The following is a 21,806-nucleotide window of genomic DNA, read 5'->3' on the forward strand; positions in this document are numbered from 1 at the left end:
TTAGAACCATGGAGAAGTTTGTGTATAAGGTTATGTTTACTGTAGGGTTAGGTTAGTGTTAGCGTAGGGTTTAAGTCAGGGTTGAGTTTAGGTGTTGGGTTAAGGTTATTGTATTGACTAGGGTTGATGTTTGGTATAGAGTTGTGGTTCAGATAAGGGTTAGAGTTAGGGGTAGTGTTATGCATAGTGTTAGGTACAAATTAGGCTACTGTTAGGGTTAAGGTGGAGGATAGTTATAGGCTTAGATTTAGGGTCAGGTTTAAGGTTAGATTTAGGTTTGATGCTAGATATTAGGTTAGGTGAGGGTTAGGGTTAGGGTTGGGTATGAGGTTAGTTATAGGGTTAGATTTAGCTTTAGTATTAAGTTTTGGGTTATAGTTAGGTATAAGGTTAGGGTCCAGGTTAGTGGTAGAGATTAGGTTATGATTTTGGTTTTGGTTAGAATTATGGTTGTGCAGAGGGTTCGGTATAGGCTTGGGCATATTGTTAGGGTTAGGGTTGAGGATAGATACAGGGTTAAGATTAGAGGTAGGGTTGCATTTTTGTATAGTGTTAGCATTTAGAGTTGGATTAGGGGTAGTTTGGGGATATGGAGAAGGTTGTGTTTAAGGTTAGGTTTAGTGTTAGGGTTAGGGTTGATGTTAGGTTTGGGTTAAGGTTGAAGTTAGGGTTAGGGTTACGGTTTGGATAGAGGTTAGTTGTAGGCTTAGGTTTAGGATTAGGCTGAAGCTTAGATTTAGGTTTGAGGTTTGATATAGGGTTAGTGTTAAGTTTATTGCTATGGTTAGGGGTAGAGGCACGGAGGTTAGATAATAGCATTAGGGTTATTATTAGGTTTAGGTATGAGTTTAGTTATTGGGTTAGATTTAGTTTTAGGGTTGTTTAACATAAAGTTATGGTTATGTACAGGATGAGGGTTTTGTTTAGATTTAAGATTAGGGTTAGGTTTGAAATTACATATAGGGTTAGGATTTAGATTAGTGGTAGAGTTGATATTATTTGGGTTTTGGTTAGGATTAGGGTTATGGAGAGGGTTAGGTATAGACCCAGGTATAGTGTTTATCATGTTGTTGTAATTTTGATGTTGTTGTGGGGAGAGGTGAGCACACTGTTTACCTGCTCCACCATTTTGACCAGAAGTCCTATCATTACCTACTTTTGTCTGATAGCTTTATTAGTTTCTGAGTGATATCTTCAACAATAATAGAGTATCTATAGTATTTATATCTTCCTTAAAAATTAGTTATTTTTAACGGAATCTCCTCTCCTCTATTCTCCAATGTGGTAATCATCTGGAATTTTAGTAGAATGTGTTTTTTATGTATTATTTTTAAAATGAATACTAATTTACATACACTGATTTTTTTTCTTTTCCTCATGATTCCTGTTATGGTTTTCCAGGTTCACATTCCTTCTTCCTGATGTACATTCTTTACTGGTTGTTTCACTAAAAGCCTAGGGGAGGTCAATTTTGAGACTATATGTCAGAAAATGTCTTCATCTCTTTCTTTGACAGATAGCTTGGCCAAGTGCTTAATTTTTTTAGTCATTATTTTTGCTTCCTTGTTATTTAGTATTTCTGAGCCTCTATATCTTTATGGGAATAAAATGAGAATAAGCCCTATGGATGGGGAATATAACTGAGACAATGCATGCAGAACTTGCTGATCATGTTGCTTGGCAGGTATGAAGCTGTCAATAATGATAGCTATTGTTATTATTAGAATCTTCAGAAACTGCATTCTCAGAGAACGACAGCGTAAGACTGAGGAGACAAAGTTCACATCAACAAAAGTGAATGGCTGGCATTACTGGGACATTAATTTCTAGCCATTGGGTCATCTGCAAATTGTGTGGAGATCATATAATCTGTTCCTGCAAATCCAAGGCAGGACAGCACCGTAAGCCTCATGCCTGTGATGCTTTGAGCTGCTCATTGGGGAACTTCTGTTATAAATGTCTTGGAGGATTCTGTGCAGAAAAATATGAAAAAAAAAACTCTTTGCCTTCATATTTGTACTGTATTATTCATCTTTATATCCAAATATTTTAGAGCCTCAGTATTACTCTGGATCCAGTCTTCCTAGATACCTTGTCATTTCAGCTCCCAAGTCCCAGGGCTGATTGCAGAGTCATGTCTGATCCACTTCTTCCATCTTGCCCTATTTTCCACCTTGGAGAACCCACAAGGAAGGAGGTGCCACCGAGGCCAATTGATCTGGACGTCCTGGTGCTTCTGAACTTCAGAGAGTGAAGTAGTATAGGGGAATTTGAGACAGCCATGGCTTTGGGGGTGGGGAAAATGGAGGGACAGAGGTGAGTTTGACCGTTGACACAAGAGTCAGGGGTGGTATGTTGCAAAGTTTCCTAAGAAGGGAAACCTTGCACTGAACAGGATATGATGTTATACTATGGCCATTTCTGTGCCAGTTTCGCTGATTCTGGTGTTCCTGAAGGATAACGTGGTGTGGAACCACAAGACAGAACTTGCAGCTGCCTTCAGGACTTCACGAAGGAAAAGGACTCTTACGCCAGTCCTTTTATACTAGGTCAAGAAAGGCCCAGAGACTGTGTTCGACCAATGTGGTTTATTTCTAATCCAGACAAGCTCCATTGGACTCTGGCTGGAAAAAGAGGGCCTCAGGCAGATCTAGTCATTGCAGCTTCCTCAGGTCTAAGGGTGGCACGTGGTAGTCCAGGCATCATTGCTGAATCTTGTAGTCTCTCTTCTTCTTCCGCAGACACATGGTAACCTGTGAAGGTGAGGAAGGGGCCTCAGAATGGACTGTTCACCTGCCCAGGTATGGGAGATGACAAGGGAAGAAGGTGGCCAAAGCCACTCAGACCAGACATGTCCTGTGTCTCTCTCCTTCTTTTCTTCATGTAATTTTCTCCCTCAGTCCTTCTTTTCCTTTCGTTTTTTCTTTCACCTCTTCCTGTTTTCTGCCACCCTTTTCACTCTCATTTGTTCTACTATTTTCCCTCTGATTACCCCTCTCTCTCTCTCTCTCCTTCTCTCTCTCTCTCTCCTTCTTTCTCTCTCTCCCACATGCCCTAGCTTAATTGAGGTATACCTGACATACAATAAACTCCATACATTTAAAGCAAATGCTTTGATAAGTTTTGATTATAACTTATGGAATCATCACCATAATCAAATAAGGAACTCCCATCATCCTCCAAAGTGTCCTCATGCTTCTGTGCAATTCTTCCTTCCCTGCCATTTGCAGATACGTTCTTATTCCCAGGCAACCGCTGAACTGATTCTGTCCCTATAGCTAGGATTTTCTAGAATTTGTTTATAAGTGGGATCATGAAATAAGTTTCCTCATCTGTCTTCTTTTATTCAGCATAATTATTTTGAGATTTATGCATGTCATTGAATATATTGATTATTCTTTCCTTTTTATTGGTGAATTATATTCCATTGTGGGAATACACCACAGTTTGTTTATCTATTCACCTGTTGATGGACATCTTGGTTGTTTCCCATCTGGGGCTAGTACAAACAAACCTATTATGAACATTTGTGTACATGTCTCTTTGTATGGATTTATGTTTTTATTTCCCTTGGATAAATTCCTAGGAGTGGAATGGCTGGGTAAGTGTATATAACTTTTAAATAAACAACCAAGCTACTTTCACTTGCATTATATGAGAGTTCCAGTTGCTTCAAATATTCACCAACATTTTTTATAGGCAGTATTTTAAAAATTTTAGCCATTCTCATAGGTAGTGGTACTTGTACCACTATAATAGACTTGTGACTTTTAGTTACATTTCCTGAATAACTACTACTGAGGAGAGAAACAGGCAAGCCACACACAGAGACTGGGAACAGTATTTGCCAAACACGTGCCCACCAGAGGACTTGTATTTACAATAGTCACGTGCCACATAAGAACAAGGATGTGTTCTGTGTCATTAGGGGATTTCTTCCTTGTGCAAACATCATGGAGTGCACTTACATAAACCTAGATGGTAGACGCTCCTACACACCTACGCTGTGTGGTGTAACCTATTTCTCTGAGACTCAAGCCTGTACAGCACATGATTAAATCAAGCACAAATGAAAATGGTGTAATCATGAGAGGCAGTAAACGTGAGATGTATGAGCCTGCTGCCAGCATAACACAGCATACTGCTTTACAGCAAACATTTTTTTTTAATAAATAGAAAGAGTACACTAAAAAACAATGATAAAAAGTATGGTATAGTAAATACATAACCAGCAATATACTTCTTTATTATCATCAGCAAGTACTATGTACTATACACAATTGTATGTTCTACTTTTATATGAGCAGCAATGCAGGTTTATTTACACCAGCATGACCACAAACATGTGAGTAATGTGTTTTGCTATGACCTTACTATGCTTACAATGTCACTGGGTGATAGGAATTTTTCAGCTCCATCAAAATCTTATGGGACCATTATCATATATGCAGTCCACCATTGACCAAAATATTGTTATGTGGACACGTGACTATATGTAAAACACCCTTACAACCCAATAGCAAGAAGATCAGCATCACTTTCTTCCTTACCAGGAAACAGAAGAGCAGGCATATGATGAGAACCAGGAGTGTTGCCAGGCAGATGAGGATGATAACCCAGAAGGGGAGGTCTGGGGACACGAGTGCTGGAGTGAGCCACCTCCTGTCATTCCCACTTGGCCCCCGCTGTCCCCCCCACACTGTGCCTCAACAGTCCTTGACAGGGGCTGGCCAATTGTCATTATCATCCAACTTATTGTGCACTTGGTTTTCTTGGATGAGACACAGCATCAAGATATTCCCTCCCCACCCTGGGCTGGGGCTGCTGTGAGGCTTACCAAGATTCTCAGTCAAGGCTTCATGTCTGTTTGGAGAATAGCCTGGAAGTTAACAAAATAAAGAATGTGTGTTCATGTGTTTTACTCTTATTAATACAACTTTTCAAATACACAGAAAAATAGAACAATACCATAAACATCCATCACCTAGATTTAGCAATGAATATTGTAATCAATTCAAACAATATTTCATTCAATGCATAAATTATTAACACTGGTCTCTATTGCTTCATCCCATATTTTCACTGAAATCCATACAAGTAAAGTAGATATGATGATATTTCACCCCACTTCAGTGCGCGTCTCTAAGAAATGAGGACATTTTGCTACATAAACCAAGGCCATTATCACACTACAAAAAGGTATTAAATGAAATCAAATCCATACTTCTGGACACAGAGGGCTGGAAGTGGCTGGACCATTTTATGATGGTTGGGGGAAAATGGATCGTCACAGTTGGCAAGCCCACGGGATCTCTGTAATTATGCGAATCCCCACTCAAAAGCTCTATTTTCTGCCTAGAAACACATTCACCCCCTTCTCCTTTACTGAGTCATTTTATACTCATTTTCTAGGATTCATCTACAAAATAATTTCCTCCAGGAAGCCTTCTCTGATTACCACTCCCAAGTATGGATTGGTTCACATCAAATCATTTATAATTGACAATTGCCTATTCTTGTTATTCCCAACTACAACATAAACTCCATGAGGGGAGGGACACATAGCAACTATTGGGCATGGCGGGGGGGAAGTTGCAGCTCCCCTATTTCTTCCCAGCAGCAACTTAAAGAAAAATTCTATACTTTTCCTTTATTAATCGAAATAATGTTCCTTTCAACTTTCCACCACTGTCCCAGGGTGGGAATTAAACTTTAGGCTATTTTGGTAAACTTAGTCCAATGTAATAGTCTAGGTAAATACTCAGTTTCCTTTCAACTTCCAGATTTCCTCTCCCTACCTCTGCTCCTATGCAAGCTGAACTCTGGATATGCCCCTGGCAATGGATGGAGTCCCTGGCTCAAAGTTTTTGTGGCACTTTCAGGAGGCTAAGGGGCTTTTGGATCCTTACTGCTCACTGCGGCAGAGACGTTAATTGTTGTCTGCTCCCTGGACTCTTAAGATGTGATGTCCAATATGGAGCTGCCACAGGGACTTCTTAAATTAAAATTAATTTTAATTAATAAAATAAAAAATCTGGTACCTCAGTAACATTAACAATCAGTAATGATAAAACTCGGTCATATTAGCCATCCATCAGATACTGAACAGCTACACGTGGCTAATGTACTGGATAACATAGATAGAAAACGTTTCCTCCATTGTAAAAAATCCGATTGGATGGTGGTGACCTAGAGCAGAACTGGGCAATCTACAGCCTGTGGGCCAAATCTGACACATTGCTTCTTCCCATACAGCCTGTGAAGCAGAAAACAGGTCTCCCCCATCACACCTGTCAAGGCTGCTTCATACATAGTTTGCTGGGGAAGGCCCTCACTGACCACCTGGTCAACTGGCTTTCAGTACAGAGATAAGGAAACAGAAGTCCACAGAAGGAAAGGACTATCCTGAGGTCATAGAGCTGTCGAGGAGAAGGAAAATACCTCCTTATACTACTGGGTGTCCTTCCCTCTCCCTCAATAGTGGGTAAAACCTGGGGGACTGTACCACCTCCTGCCAGCCTGAGAAAGTTCAATGTTTAGGCTTCCAGGTCCCCAGGAAAGGCCCCAGGTGTGGAAATTGGACCCGCCCACTCCTGCCCCAATGACCAGGAAGCCTTACCATCCACGAGGACACTGCTCCTGTCCAGGGTGAAGTTCTGCAGCTGGGTACCATTCTGGGTCAGCCATAGAAATTCCTCATAGATGGCAACTCTGTCTATTCTCTGTGCCAGTGGTGAGACATTACACAGGGAGTCCACCCCAGTGTGGTTGCTGTAGGGGACAGACCTGGAAGGACACAGAAACGAACTGGAATATCTGGAATTCTACCCCGATTCTAGGTTTTCTGCTTCTGGGTTCTGTCCAAGAGAACTTCCTACAATGATTAAACATTTGCATCTGCAATATCCAGTACAGTCATTCTTAGCCACAAGTTGCTACTGAGCATTTAAAATGTGGCCATGTGTGAATTTCCATGTAAGTTAATATAATGTAATTCGTTTATAAATAAATAGCCACAGGGAGGCCATTTTTGAAATGTTGGAATAAGAACTTCTGAAAATCCATAAAAACAATAAGAACAGAGTAAAACTGGTCAAAATCAACTTTTCAAACATCTAAAAATGAACCAAAGGCTTGCAACAATCTGAGGAGTATTTAGCCATTAAGAAAATGGCTGAATTATGGTAAAGAGAGTAAGCGCTGTGGCATTATAAGTTGTACTATTCCCATTCTGCTCTCACAATGCGCTCAGTAACTTTGAAAACCATCAATCTCAGAACTAGGGTAACTGAAAAACAGCAGCCAAGTAGCGATAGGTTTGGAACTCCCCAAAAGATGCACCCCAATTTGTTTCTATTTGACCTGTCTAGAAAATGGGGAGAAATATCCCCATTTTCAGGGCTTGTCTTTATTTGACTCAGAGCTTGCTCAGTGAGGAAAGCTCATCCTAAGGAACTTGTTAAAAAACAGGCATTGGTAACTGTTTTGCATTGTAGCTGCATGAAAGGAGCAATACCAATTGAGGCAGGCCAGAGGTAAGCCAAAAACTTAAAATAAAAATTAAGGGAATGTGGGCTTTGAAAATCTCCAATGTATTTGAGGTAATCTAGAAGGCCACACGTGTATAGGGCTGTGTACATGCCCAGGGAAGACCTGAACAAGTCTTAATCACTCATCTTTATCCAAAAAGTTAGCTTGATATAGAAAAAAATTGATTAATGCAATCCACCATGGTAGTAGCATAAAGTACAAATACCACATTATCTTAACATAAACATACAAAAGAGAATTTTACAAACTACATCTTTCATGATTAAAAAAATAAAACACTTAACAGATTGAAGATAAAAAGAAACCTTCTCAACCTGATAAATGGCATCCAAGGAAAACCCACAGCTAACATTATAGTTAATGGTGAAAGACAAAAAAATATCCCCTAAGGCCAGGAACAAGACAAAAATGCCCTCATCTCCGATGTCAATCACATTTTACTAGAGGTTCTAGTGAGGGCAATTTGGCAAGAAAAAGAAATAAAAGGCATCCAGATTGGAAAGGGAGATATAAAACGATTCTTTTTGAAGGTGCCATGATATAATATATGGAAAATCCACATAAACACACACACACATACACAGTATGTGAATAATATCTCAATAGGTGTATAAAAAATTTTAATTGCCACGTGTGGTTAGTGACTACACTAGTGGACAGCATGATTAGACTGTTGGATTTTATGTTGTCTTGTGAGAGCCTCTCATGTCCCATGAATCCCAGCACTAGGCACCTCCATCTCTGTTGGTTTACACAAGCTCTCTTAAATTTCTAAGCCAGTTGTGCTCACTGGTTTAGGAAAAAGCTGTTCACTTGTTTGTTTAAATAAGAGCTCTATATTCCTAGGGCTCTCTTCCACCACAGCTAGGAACTGAGAAATTTTAGCATAGACACTCTTACTTAAAGAAGACAGTGTGTCTTTTATTTAAAAGAGAAGTTTACAGACGTTGAAAGCATGGTGGTGTGAGGGGTCCCCTTGGTCTCTCCCCTTGAAGTTACAACTAGTTAAACAGCTATTATTCAACAAAGGATTCCCTGCACAACACACAAACATGTCTCAGACAGCCACACAATGAAGCACCTGAAAATGGACAAATCAGAGTGAGCAGGAGAGGAGGGAAGGGAGAAGAGCAGAGACGGGTCCTGCGGAAGTATCCTGGAACTCACTGCAGTTCTCAAAAAAGGAGAGGAATCGGGCTGCAGGTGCACGCTCTGTGGGCCCGAGCATTCCCGCCTGAGTGATCAGTACATAAGATGGTTGAACTCAGTGATCAGGACAGACACCTCAGGGCAAAGACCTAATACAGAAGTGTGACAGCTGTGTTCTAGCGGCTGCTACTGCCAGGCAGGAAACAAAGCCATAGAGCTGTCCATCTCCCCCTGGGATGGTGATCACAGAGCTCACCTCCCACACACCTCCCAAAGCTAGCAGCAGGACCCAATAGAAACTATAGCAGTGAGGGTTGGGTTACTAAGCATAATATCTACAGCCCTGAGAACTGGAGAGACAGTTTCTGAGCAGCAGATGCACACTGCAGCTAATCCCAGTGAAAAAAGTGGAGATACAAAGATGAGGCAGCTGTGTCTGGCAGTCGCCATTACTAGGAGGAGAACAAAGCCTCAAACACACCAGCGGCTTATCCCAGCCCACCCCACCCCGACCCTTCACAGCTGTTCCCGGCAAGGGTACCTGGCGCATCTCAGGCAGGACAGCAGTGCACCTGACTGCAGGAGCAGCACTGGGATTTCAGGGGCTCAGAACGCCACCACATGCTCCCATAGAGGTGGTGACCTGAGACGAAGCTGACCTGGTCACAGCAGAGTCACTCACCTCCCCAGGGAATAAAAGGGATCTCTCCCCACCCAGCAGAAATCTGAAAAGCCAGCCAGAGCAGTGCAAGAGAAAATAAAATGCTCTAGCGCCACCTACTGTAAAACCTCTTCTTAGCAACCTGCTGCAGAATTCACTGTCACAGATGTCTAGGCAGAGAAAGAATCCATCAAATGACTTGAACAACCAAAGTATAAGGCAGCTCAGAAAAAAAAAAAAGAAAGAAAAATCTCTAGAAAATAAACTTAAAGACATGGAAATCTGTGACTTAAATGACAGAGAATTCAAGAATGCAGTTCTGAAAAAACTCAACAAGATGCAAGAAAACTCAGATAGGCAGTTTAATGAACTCAAATAAAGTCAACAAACAAAATGAATACTTTACCAAAGAGATTGCAAATTTAAAAAAGAACCAAATAGAATTTCTAGAGCTGAAGAACTCAATAGAAGAGATGAAGAATGAAATAGCAAACTTAGGAAATAGAGCTGACCAGATGGAGGAAATCTGTAAACCATGCAGATGGAAGAAGAGAGAGACTTGAGAGTTAAAAGAACTCTACAAGAACTGACTCTATCAGAAAAAGTGACATAAGAATAATGGGTATATCAGAAGGAGAATAGAGAGAGAGAAGGGCACAGAGAGCCTATTCAAACAGTCATGAGCACTTCCCAAACCTATGGAAAAAACTGGATCCTTGAATCCAAAAAACAAACAGAACAATTATCTCAACTCCAAAAGGCCTTCTCCAAGGCATATTATGTTAAAACTATAAAAAATTAATGACAAAGAGAAAGTCCTTAAGGCAGCCAGGGAAAAGACAGGAACCCATAAAGGAAAGCCCATTGGATTATTATCAGATTTTTTTTCAGCAGAAACTCTATAAGCTAGGAGGGAGTGGAATCAAATATTCAAACTATTAAAAGAGAGAAACTACCAGCCAAGAATAATGCATCCAGCAAAATTATCCTTTAGATATGAAGGTATAATAAAGACCTTTCTAGACATACAGAAGCTGAGGGAATTTTCCACCACAAGGCCTGCATTACAGGAAATACTGAAGGGGGTTATTTACCTAAAACAAAAAGACAAAACTGTGAATAAGGTGACTGACAGAGAGAAGCAGAAAGTTGCAACCTGTATTCAGAGTAGGGCACTATACGCTTAAATATAACATAAAGGTTAAAGGAGGTAAAAACATAAGAAAAGAAAAAGAAAAGAAGAAAAGAAGTTGCTAATGCAACTTGGAAATGAACTCACAGCACAAATAGGGGCAATTTGTGACAACAAAAATATAAAAGGGAAGGGGGTAAATTTCTGAATTTGCAAAAAAGAATGGAGATAAGCTGCATGCAGAAGAAAAAGAACTACTGTATACATGAAACTTTCTTTTACATAAACATAATGGCAACCACACAATAAAATTCACAACTGAGACATATAACATAAAAAAAGAGAAAACAGGGGGAAAAACCATATAATACCACTAAACTAACAAACAGAAAGACAAGGAAAAAGAAACAATGGAAACATAGACCTACCAGAAAACAAAAGATAAAATGGCTATAGGAAATCCTCATATATCAATAATTACACTAAATGTAAATGGTCTGAATTCACCAATAAAAAAAGCAGAGTAGCAGATTGGATCAAAAAACAAAACCCAACTATATGCTGCTTATAAAAGATACATCTTAGCTGCAAGGACAAATATAGGCTCAAAGTGAAAGGTTGGAAAATAATGCTCCAAACAAATGGCATCTGGAGAAAAGTTGGTGTAGCCATACTTATATTTGATGAAATGGACTTCAAGATAAAAGACATAACAAGAGACAAAGATGGATATTTCATAATGATAAATGGGACAATATATCAAGAAGACATAACGTTTACCAATATATATGTTCCCAATCAGGGAGCATCACAATATATAAAGCAATTATTAACAGAACTAAAGGAAGAAACTGACAAAAACACAATTGCAGTAGGGGACCCAAATAGCCCATCGAGAACTATGGTTAGATCATCCAAACAGAAAATCAACAAGGAAATACCAGTCTTAAATGACATATTAGACCAAATGGACATGGACATACTCAACACTTATAGAATCTTTCATCTCAGAACACCAGATTATACATTCTTCTCTAGTGCACATGGAACATTCTCAGGATTGACCATATGTTGGAACCCAAAACTAGCCTGAACAAATTTAAGTAGATTAAAATCATACCAAGCATATTCTCCAATCACAATGTTTTGAATTTGGAGATTACTGCAAAAAGAAACTGTGAAATACCACAAATATGTGGAGATTTATGCTACTAAACATGCTACCAAACAACAACTGGGTCAAAGATAAAATAAAAGGAGATATCAAAAGATACATAGAAACAAACAAGAATAAAAATACAACATATCAATATTATTGGGATACCGTAATAAGAGGAAAATTTATGTCATTGCATGCCTATCTAAAGAAACAAGAAAAATCCCAAATAAACAACCTAACATTACATCTAAAAGAACTAAAAAAAGAAACACAAATGAAACCCAAAGTCAGCAGAAGGAAGGAAATAATAAAAATTAGCAGGATTAAATGAAATAGAGAACAAAGAGTAGGAAAAAATTAATGCAACGAAGAGCTGGCTCTTTGAAAAGATTAACAAAATTGACAACCCCATCGCTAGGCTTACTAAGGAAAAAAGAGAAAAGACACAAACAAAATCAGAAATGAAAGAGAAGAAGTTACAAAGGATACCACAGAAATATCAAGAATCATACAAGAATACTATGAAAGGCTGTATGCCACCAAATTCAATAACCTAGAAGAAATGCACAAGTTCTTAGAAATATATAACATTCCTAGACTGAATCATGAAGGACTGGAAAATCTAAATAGACCAATCAACAGTAAGAAAATGGAAACAGTTATCCGAAACCTTGCCAAAAGCAAAAGTCCAGGACAAGATGCTTTTACTCGTGAATTCTACCAAACATTCAGATATGATTTAATACCTATCCTTCTCAAACCCTTTCAAAAAAACTGAAGAAGAGGCAATACTCTCTAATTCATTTTATGAGGCCAAAATTACCCTGACACCAAAACCTAGTAAAGATAACACAAAAAAGAAAACCTAAAGATCAATGTCTGTTATGATTACAGACGCAAAAATCCTAAACAAAATACTAGCAAATCAAATATAATACATTAAAAAGATTATACATCATGACAAAGTGGGGTTCATTCCAGGGGCATAAGGATGGTTCAACATATGCAAATTGACCAATGTCATACACCACATTCACAAAATAAAGGATAAAAATTATATGATCATATCAACAGATACAGAAAAAGCATTTGACAAGATACAACATCAATTTATGGTTAAAATGCTTAACAAAATGGGTATTAAAAAAAAGTACCTCAAACATAATAAAGGCTATACTCTCTGCTAATATTATACTTAACGGTGAAAAACTGAAAGCGTTTCCTTTATGATCAGCAACAAGAAAAAGATGCCCCTCTCACCACTGTTATTCAACATAGTGTTGGAAGTACTAGGCAGAGCAATTAGGCAAGAGAAAGAAGTAAAAGGGATCCAAATTGGGAACAAAGAAGTTAAATTGTCCCTGTATGCAGATGACATGATTCTTTATATAGAAAACCCTAAAGGTTTCACCAAAAAACTATTAGAAACAATAAACAAAAACAGTAAAGTAGCAGTAATGTACAAAAGTCCATTGCATTCCTATATGTTAACAATGACATTTCAGAAAAAGAAATAAAAGGAACAATTCCTTTTGCAATTGCAACAAAAAGAATAAAGTACCTGGGAATAAACTTAACAAAGGATGTGAAGGACCTATACACCAAAAACTATAAGACATTTTTGAAAGAAATTGAAGAAGACACAAAGAAATGGAAAGATATTCCATGTTCACGGCTTGGAAGAATCAATTTAGTTAAAATGGCCATATTACTCAATGCAATATAAAGAGTTAATGCAACCCACATCAAAATCCCAACGACATTTTTAAAAGAAATGGAACAAAAAATTCATCAGATTTATATGGAACCACAAAGGACTCCAAATAGCCGAAGCAATCCTAAGAAAAAAAGAGTAAGACCGGTCGTATCACGCTCCCTGACTTCAGCTTGTACAATAAAGTGACAATAATCAAATCAGCATGGTATTGGCAGAAAAATAGACACACAGACCAATGGAACGAATTGAGAACCCAGAAATAAATCCACATATAGATGGGCCCAAAAACATACAATGGAGAAAAGCAAGCCTCTTCAATAAATGGTGCTTGGAAAATTGAAAAGCCACATGCAAAATAGTGAAATTAAACTGCTATCTGTCACCACATACTAAAATTAACTCAAAATGGATCAAAGACCTAAACATAAGACCTGAAACACTAAACTGCATAGAAGAAAGCATAGGTACTAAACTTACGGATTTGGGGTTTAGAGAAGATTTTATGAATTTGACCTTAAAGGTAAGGGAAGTAAAAGCAAAAATAAATAAATGGGACTGTATCAATCAAAAAAGTTTCTGCACAACAAAAGAAATCATCAACAAAACAAAGAGATAACTAATTAAACAGAAGAAGATATCTGTAAACAATACCTCTGATAAGGGGCTAATATTCAAAATATGTAAGGAACTTAATAATTCAATAACCAAAAAATAATGTAATGAAAGCTGTGCAGAGGACCTGAACAGACACTTCTCCCAAGAAGACATATAAACGGCCAACAGATATATGAAAAGATGCTCAACTTCATTAGCTGTTAGGGAAATGCAAATAAAAAATAGTGAACCACTATTGAAAACAATAATGGAGTTTCCTCAAAAAAATTAAGAATAGAATTACCATTTACACTATTGGTGGAAATGCAGATTGGTGCAGCCACTATGGAAGGCAGTGTGGAGGTTCCTCAAAAAATTAAAAATAGAATTACCATATGACCCAGCAATCCCTCTCCTGGGTATCTACCCAAAAAATCTGAAAATATTTATCCATAAAGGTATATGTGCTCCAACGTTCATTGCAGCTTGATTTACGGTGGCCAAGACATGGAAACAACAAAATTGTCCTTCAATAGATGAAAGGATAAAGAAGATGTGGTATATATAGAATGCTACTCTGCCATAAAAAAGATGAAATAGTGCCATTTGTGACAAAATGGATGGATTTTGAGATTATTATGCTAAGCAAAATAAGTCACACAGAAAAAGTCAAGAACTATATGATTTTACTGATATGTGTGGTATATAAAACCTTTTGAAAGCAACAAAGGAACAAGACAAACAAAGAAACAAAATCTCAGACACAGACAATAGTTTAGTGGTTACCAGAGAGTAAGCGGGGAGGAAGGTGGTAGATGAGAGAAAACAGGGTCAAATATATGGTGATGGAAGGAGAACTGCCTCAGGGTGGTGAACACGCAATGTGGTATATAGAGGATGTATTACAGAATTGTACACTTGAAACCTATGTAAGTTTACTACCGTGTTTCCTCAAAAATAAGACCTAGTCAGACAATCAGCTCTAATGCATCTTTTGGAGCAAAAATTAATATAAGATCTGGTATTATATTATATTATACCCAGTATTATATTATATTATATTATATTATATTATATTATATTATATTATATTATATTATTACAGTATATTATACTATACTATATTTATTATATTTATTATATTATATTATACCCGGTCTTATATGATATTATATAAGACCCGGTCTTATTTTACTTATATGATATTATATAAGACCCGGTCTTATTTTACTTATATTTACTATAATATAAGACCAGGTCTTATATTAATTTTTGCTCCAAAAGACACATTAGAGCTGACTGTCCGCCTAGGTCTTATTTTCAGGAAAACACGGTAACAATTGTCACCCCAATAAATTTTTTAAAAAGGCAAGTGTTATGATTTAGAAGAGAAGATGAGACAAAAGCAAAAAAAAAGGTTTACAGAATCCTGAGGTCCTGATTTGGAACTCACCTGAATGCTAAAACCTGACAGTCAGAAAAAGAACTCTTGATGCTGCTGTTTCGGAAGAGCTGATTGAGCTGAAAGACAGAGTCACGTTTCTTTCATCAGAATCCCAGGCTGGGTGGCCTCAGAGAATGCTGAGCAAATTTCCCCCTCTATGTTTTCTTGTCTCAACAAACAGTAGTCCAGGGATGTGTACTAAAAAATGCCTTGTTTCAGGGTATGATGTAGCTACATGATCCTGGGCCAGCTATTGGACTTCCCTGTGTCTATTTCTTCATTTGCAAAGTGGGAATAAGAACGTGTATTCATGAATTGTTATGAAAAGTCACCATTTGACTACCTAGTATCCACAGGTCAGTCCCTACGTGGGAACAGAGTGGACACAACTCTTTTCTCACCGCGTTCTCAATACTTCTCTTGTTCCGCTGGTATTTGGTGGTATCTGGCTGGGCTATGTCCTGGAAATATGGCAGATTGGTGACAGTGAAATTCAGCTGGAAATGCTGGGGGCTGGGACTGCTTGTTGCTTTGTCTGCCGGCAGATGAACTGATGGCTTCACTTCTAAGATAAAAAGAAAGTATAAACAGTCCCATATCTGGGGAAGGTTTTCACAAAGAGGTCATTTGAGCCAGTCGACTTATTTCTGGTAATGTGACCTGAAATGGGTTTTTAAAGATGGGATATAAAAGACCCTCCACCTATCTGTCCACCGTGAACATACAAGGTCGGACAATTAAGTTTGCAAGCTTGTTGCAATGATGTTGCTAACCTTTTTGATATCAGAGGGATTATTCATTATGAATGTGTGCCAACTGGACAAACAGTTAGCCAAGTTTATGATTTGGAAGTGCTGAAAAGGCTGCATGAAAAAGTTAGAAGACCTGAACTTTTCGCCAACAATTCGTGGCTCTTGCATCACGACAATGCACCAGCTCACACGGCACTGTCTGTGAGGGAGTTTTTAGCCAGCAAACAAATAACTGTATTGGAACACCCTCCCTACTCACCTGACCTGGCCCCCAATGACTTCTTTCGTACCCGAAAATAAAGGAAATATTGAAAGGAAGACATTTTGATGACATTCAGGACATCAAGGGTAATACGACGAGAGCTCTGATGGCAATTCCAGAAAAAGAGTTCCAAAATTGCTTTGAAGGGTGGACGGGGCACTGGCATTGGTGCATAGCTTCCCAAGGGGAATACTTCGAAGGTCACCGTAGTGATATTCAGCAGTGAGGTATGCAGCACTTTTTCTAGGATGAGTTCGCAAACTTAATTGTCAGACCTCGTAGTCATCTGTCTACTTGTCCAACCCTCTTTCTTTCCAACAAGCGCTGTGAGAGTTCACTAGGGTGTCGGGGAGAGGAGGCCTGGTCTCTCTGGGGCATAGCGGGTAAGGGAAGGTGCTGACCATCCTGTAGTTTCTGTCCCACACCTCTGCTGACCTGGACTCCAAATGTATCTTACTGCCTCTGGTCTTCCTCCTCCTGCCAATCCATTCTCCGTGCAGCACTCAGAGGATCAGCTTTTGAAAGCAGAACTCTGAGTGTGTTGTGGCCCTCCACAAACCCCAAGAAAATCCCTGCCCACCTCCTTAGCTTCAACTGTCACCTCTCCCATGTCAAAACATACATACCAGCCACACCACATTTCTTACAGCTTCCCTAAGTATGCCACGCTCTTTCTATCTTCTGGGCTAAAGCTACATGTAGCACAACTATCCATCTCTTCCCACAGGCTAGGTCATGTTCTCTATCACATCTCAGTTTCTTCATCACTTCCTTATGAAATATTCTTTTTTCTTTTTTCTTTTCTTTTTTTTTTTTAAGGAGGGCACAGCTCACAGTGGCCCATGGGGGGAAGGAACCAGCAACCTTGGTGTTATTAGCACCGCGCTCTAACCAACTGAGCTCACCGGCCACCCCATGAAAACATTCTAAGAAGGGATGTGTGTCCCTCCTTGAGGTTCCCACAGGCTCTTGAAATCCCCTTACAGGAATTTTCACAGTTTATCATCAGTACCTATTTACTTGCGTTAAATATTTGTTGAATGAATGAATGAATGACTCACAAATAGAGGGCCTGAAAAAGCAACTCAGGAGCCCTCACAGTTTACATGTAAACGTATGCATTCCTTTGAGGGTACTTGCTGCATGTTCTCTTCCTGCCTCCTGGTGGCTGGATGACCACCACATGACCAGCGGTCATCGACATGGCCTTTCAAGTACCACTTTTCCTTCCAGAGCCTACATCCTTTCCATTGCTGCTGAGAAGACTGTCCTTCCTCACAGCCTCATCTCTTCAAGACACGAAACCAGCCACCCCATCTTTTACCTGTCACGTGAATATCTGCCAAATGGTAGGTGGCGCCCAGCCAGTGGGAGGAAGCATTCAGCGTCTTGTCTAGAAAGACATGCTCCACCATGCTGGGGTCCGTACCGGAGGAGAACAGTCCCTGGATGGTGACCGACATGGAGTCCCACCTGGAGACAGAGATCACAGGAGCTCAGCCAGCATCCAACACCAGCAGTGTCCCCCAGGTTCCTGCTTTATAGAGCCAAAGATGTAGGGGCAAGCAGTGGGAGATCATTTGGCTGCCTCTTCCCTCGGGAGAGTCAAGAGACCCTGACCGAAAATGGTTGGTTTCCAGGAGTCGGGAATAGAAGCAATAACAGTAACCACCATGAACACCTATGGAACACCTCTAAGAAGTGACTTACACATTTCCTCACCATCACTCTGCTGGAAGCTATTACAATTATTCCTAAAGACAAAGGAATGGAAGTTTGGAAATATTCAAACTTCAATATTCAAATTCAGTAGCCAACACAGTGGGTTCCCTGATCCTTCTCCTAGTTCCTCCACCTGTCCCTTGGAGACCTGGGTGCACAGCCAACGTCAGGCAGTTCTTGGGCTGTTCACTTCTCTGAGCCTCAGTTTTCCCATCTGAAAGATGGGGATGTTGTAAGAATTAAATGAGATGGCTGTGCATGAACGTGCTCGTAGGAGCCTGGCCATAGTAGTAGATGCGATGTTTGGGCTGATACTGGTTGAAAGGGTCCAAAGGAGGAGAAGATGGAGCATGCTGAGGGGTGGGGGCCCCATGGGGTTAATCCTTTCCCCGCCCCTGAAAACCTACGGACAAACGGAGCTGGCAGGATTAGCTGGTAGGGGCGTGGGGAGAACAGGCACCACAGCAGCACTTTCAGATCAAAGACATGCCAGGGGAGCCCAGAGCCACAAGCCGCCACCTCAGCCAATGCTTCCAGTCTCCTCAACTTACTTCAAGTCAGTAACCAGGCAGGAGAGGAATACGTCTCGTAGCTGGCTACCTCTGTAGAGTTTGGTGACCTAGAAGAAAAGGGGGGGAGAGTGGGTGAGATGGAGGTCTCTTGGGGCTGGAGGCAGCCCCTGGAGCCAGTGAAAGAACATAGGCCTTGGAGCAAGGGAGACCTGAGCTCAAATCCAGGCTTTGCGCCCACCTCACTGTGTGACCTTAGGCACAACACTCCCCTTTCTGAATCTCAGTTTGCTCATCTGAGAAATGAGGGAGGCAGCCAGGCACTGCCTGGGGAAACGGAGAGAACCCAGAACACATAGGTCAAGTTAAGGGTTGAAACAATCAATAAACGTCAGTTAGACAAGGGAATGGGAGGGGCACCCAGGGCAAGGAGAGATGGGAGGGGGGAGAGACCACACCTTGTCCTGGACATCCCTCAGTAGGGTCATGTACTCTGAGGATGTGGGGTCTGGGCTGCTGAGGTTCCAGTTGATGATGCGGAAATCTAGCTGGTACTCGCTCTGCGTAGATAAACTCTGGGGGCCATAGCCTGGGGCCATGGAGAGGAAGACAAGACAGGTGGAGACGCTCAGCTCTTAGCACAGAGGCATGATGTCCCAGGAGGCCCCTGCCTGCTGTTGAAATCAGCCAAAATCCACCCCACAAAAAAAAATCCACCCCACACCCTGGAGGCTGTGGGGACTCCCGAATTGAAAGTCCCCACAGAGGGGGAAACTGAAATTTTGTGCGATTGTCCTGAGGCTGAGCTTGTGCTTATGCAGTTACCACTTCCTGGAATGCTCTTCTATCCTCTTCTCTTCCTGGGAAACTTCTATTCATGCTTCAGGAGCCCAATTATGTGGAACTCCAGAAGAGCGAGGACCCAACTACCCTATTTGTTCTTATCTTGTCCTAGTGCCCAGTACAGTCCTAGGAACATAACATTTCTTTTCAGGAAACCCTCCTTGATTTGTCCCCTCTCCTCCACTCCCGTGGCAACTGGTTAATTAGTGTTGCTGCAATTTTTGTGTCCCTAAGTGATCTTTAGTTCATTTGACTACGAGTTATTTGGGGACAGAACCTGTCCTCTGTCTCCATACTCAGCACATGATTTGGGATAGAATGGTCACACATGTGTTTGTTGAATGAATAAAGGTGAACTGCGGCAGATCCCCAAATATGAGGGGCTGCAATACCCAACTTTCAAGTGTTGCTCTGTCACTCATTCATTGGGCACTACCAAGGGCCAGCATATTAGAACCGGGATCCGGTGCACACTAGACAAAGCCTGATTTTGGAGCGTTGGATAATTAAACAGGTATTGCAGTAAAGTGTGGTAAGTGTTGGTGTGGAGCCCATCTAGGGACTCTGGGACCAGATACAGCAGGGCTTCTCATCCTCAGAACTGCTGACATCGAATTCTTGGTTGAGGGGATCTCCTGTGCATTAAAGAACATTAGCAACATCACTGGCCTCTGTCCACTAGATGAGACCAGCACTCTCTCCCAGTGTGACAACCAAAAATGTTTCCCGTGACAATCAAAGACATGCCAAGAGTCTCCAGGGGATGGCAGATTGCCCCCGTGGGTGAGAACCGCTGGCATAGAGGAACCCCGCGTAGAAAAAGTCCTGTCACAAGAGATCCCCCGTGCCTGTCATTTTGGTTTTGAATTAAAATTCAGTGTATTAACTTGGTCAAAGAATTTCATGACATTTACCTGAAATAATAGGAAAGACCCTACCGATGGAGGTTGGGGAGGGTGGGCCCCAGCCAGAACTGGGGCTGATTTCTTAAAGAGGAAACAAAACTGAACAAAGACATGTAATCATCTCTGTAAATCCAAGTTCGGCACAAACACACACCATTGATGAAGAGGCTGTCGCTGACCAGGGCGTAGGGGCCCATCTGGGTGACGCGGTGTGTCAGCTGGCTCAGCTCCCAGTACAGCTGCTCTCTGTCTAGCCCCTGGTGCAGGGTGTCAGGGTGGTAGGTGCAGACGGCCTCCACACCGGTGGCTGCCCCATCCTTCTCAGGTCTGGGGAGAGAAGCACATGGGGACTCAGCAAGAGATCCTGAATCTCTGGGTGTGGGGGCCACAAAGAGGGAGGAGCAAACGTGAGGTCTGTGGGAAGACCGAAAAGGGGGTGGGCACCAAAAAGTGGCCATTACTGCCAAGTGCTCAGGAAAGTCTTACCGGAGGGAGATCAGTCTGCAATTCGAGTAGTAGGGGCCCAGACTGCTCTTGTGGAATAAGGCTCTGAGCTGGAGAGGAAGGAGGAGGAGGAGGATGAGCAGGAAGCTTGGGTGAGGGCCTTGGGTGGGATTTAACCCACCAGGAGCTGCTGGGACCAGGGTCTCACCAGATGCTGCAGGACCCTCTCAGTGGAGTTGAACGTGGGTGAGCCATGGCTCATGTCTGTGGAATACTGGAGGTTGGAGATGGTAAAGTTGAGTGTGAGGGTCTCCAGGTTGTGAAACAGAGCTGTAAGAAGAGGTGGGGAGAGACGGGTCTCACTGAGAGCGGGCCTGAGACCAGATCAGAGCCCTGCATTCATGAGAATCTGTTGTCTGCTCTTCCAGTGGCACCACTGCCCACCAGCGTGGTCATCCCAGTGAAAACCATCACACCCGCTCATCTCCTCCTCCCTCACCTCCAAGTAACACCCACTCCACATGCAGAAGGGTGCTCGTATGCAACTCTCCCCCAGCCCAATTCTCATTTTCTCTCACCTGGAATGATACCCCAGCAGGCTCACGGGATGCCTGTCTAAAGTATGTTCCCAACACTGGGTACTAAAAGAATTGTTATTAAATCAAAATCTCCCCGTGGTCACCACCGCTCTATGTCGCCCACGGCTCTCTATGGCCTCACCATTAAGTTCAAGCTTCTTGATCATGACTCTCAAATTCCTTCCCAACCTGGTTCTTGCCAACCTTTCCGTTTAATTTCCCCATCTCCTCCATGTTAAGCTTTATATTTCTGGAAAACCAAATCCCTCTCAATTCTCCCTATATACTATGCTATTTCTGCCGGCTGACCCTTTGCTTATGGGACCCCCTCTGCCAGGGGACCCCTTCTCCATGCCCTGTTAGTCTAAAGAACCCCTACTCATT

At 41.3% G+C, this 21,806-nt stretch overlaps 1 protein-coding gene across 1 annotated transcript in view; it reads right to left on the bottom strand.

Moving 5' to 3' along the window:
* Positions 1-2,570: 2,570 nt before the first annotated feature.
* MUC16 (mucin 16, cell surface associated) overlaps positions 2,571-21,806 on the bottom strand; it is a gene marked incomplete at its 5' end in the record, with an annotated part of 48,374 nt that continues 29,138 nt past the window's right edge. The window contains 12 exons of the mRNA XM_081076020.1: positions 2,571-2,753; positions 4,551-4,630; positions 4,838-4,879; positions 6,620-6,786; positions 15,417-15,484; positions 15,809-15,972; positions 17,746-17,894; positions 18,695-18,762; positions 19,111-19,241; positions 20,555-20,727; positions 20,887-20,954; positions 21,053-21,174. Coding sequence (XP_080932146.1) covers positions 2,703-2,753; positions 4,551-4,630; positions 4,838-4,879; positions 6,620-6,786; positions 15,417-15,484; positions 15,809-15,972; positions 17,746-17,894; positions 18,695-18,762; positions 19,111-19,241; positions 20,555-20,727; positions 20,887-20,954; positions 21,053-21,174 — 1,283 coding nt within the window. The 3' untranslated portion in view covers positions 2,571-2,702. The remainder of the gene's footprint in view (positions 2,754-4,550; positions 4,631-4,837; positions 4,880-6,619; positions 6,787-15,416; positions 15,485-15,808; positions 15,973-17,745; positions 17,895-18,694; positions 18,763-19,110; positions 19,242-20,554; positions 20,728-20,886; positions 20,955-21,052; positions 21,175-21,806) is intronic.

Source organism: Rhinolophus hipposideros (assembly GCF_964194185.1).
Source record: "Rhinolophus hipposideros genome assembly, chromosome: 16".
Taxonomy (NCBI): Eukaryota; Metazoa; Chordata; class Mammalia; order Chiroptera; family Rhinolophidae; genus Rhinolophus; species Rhinolophus hipposideros.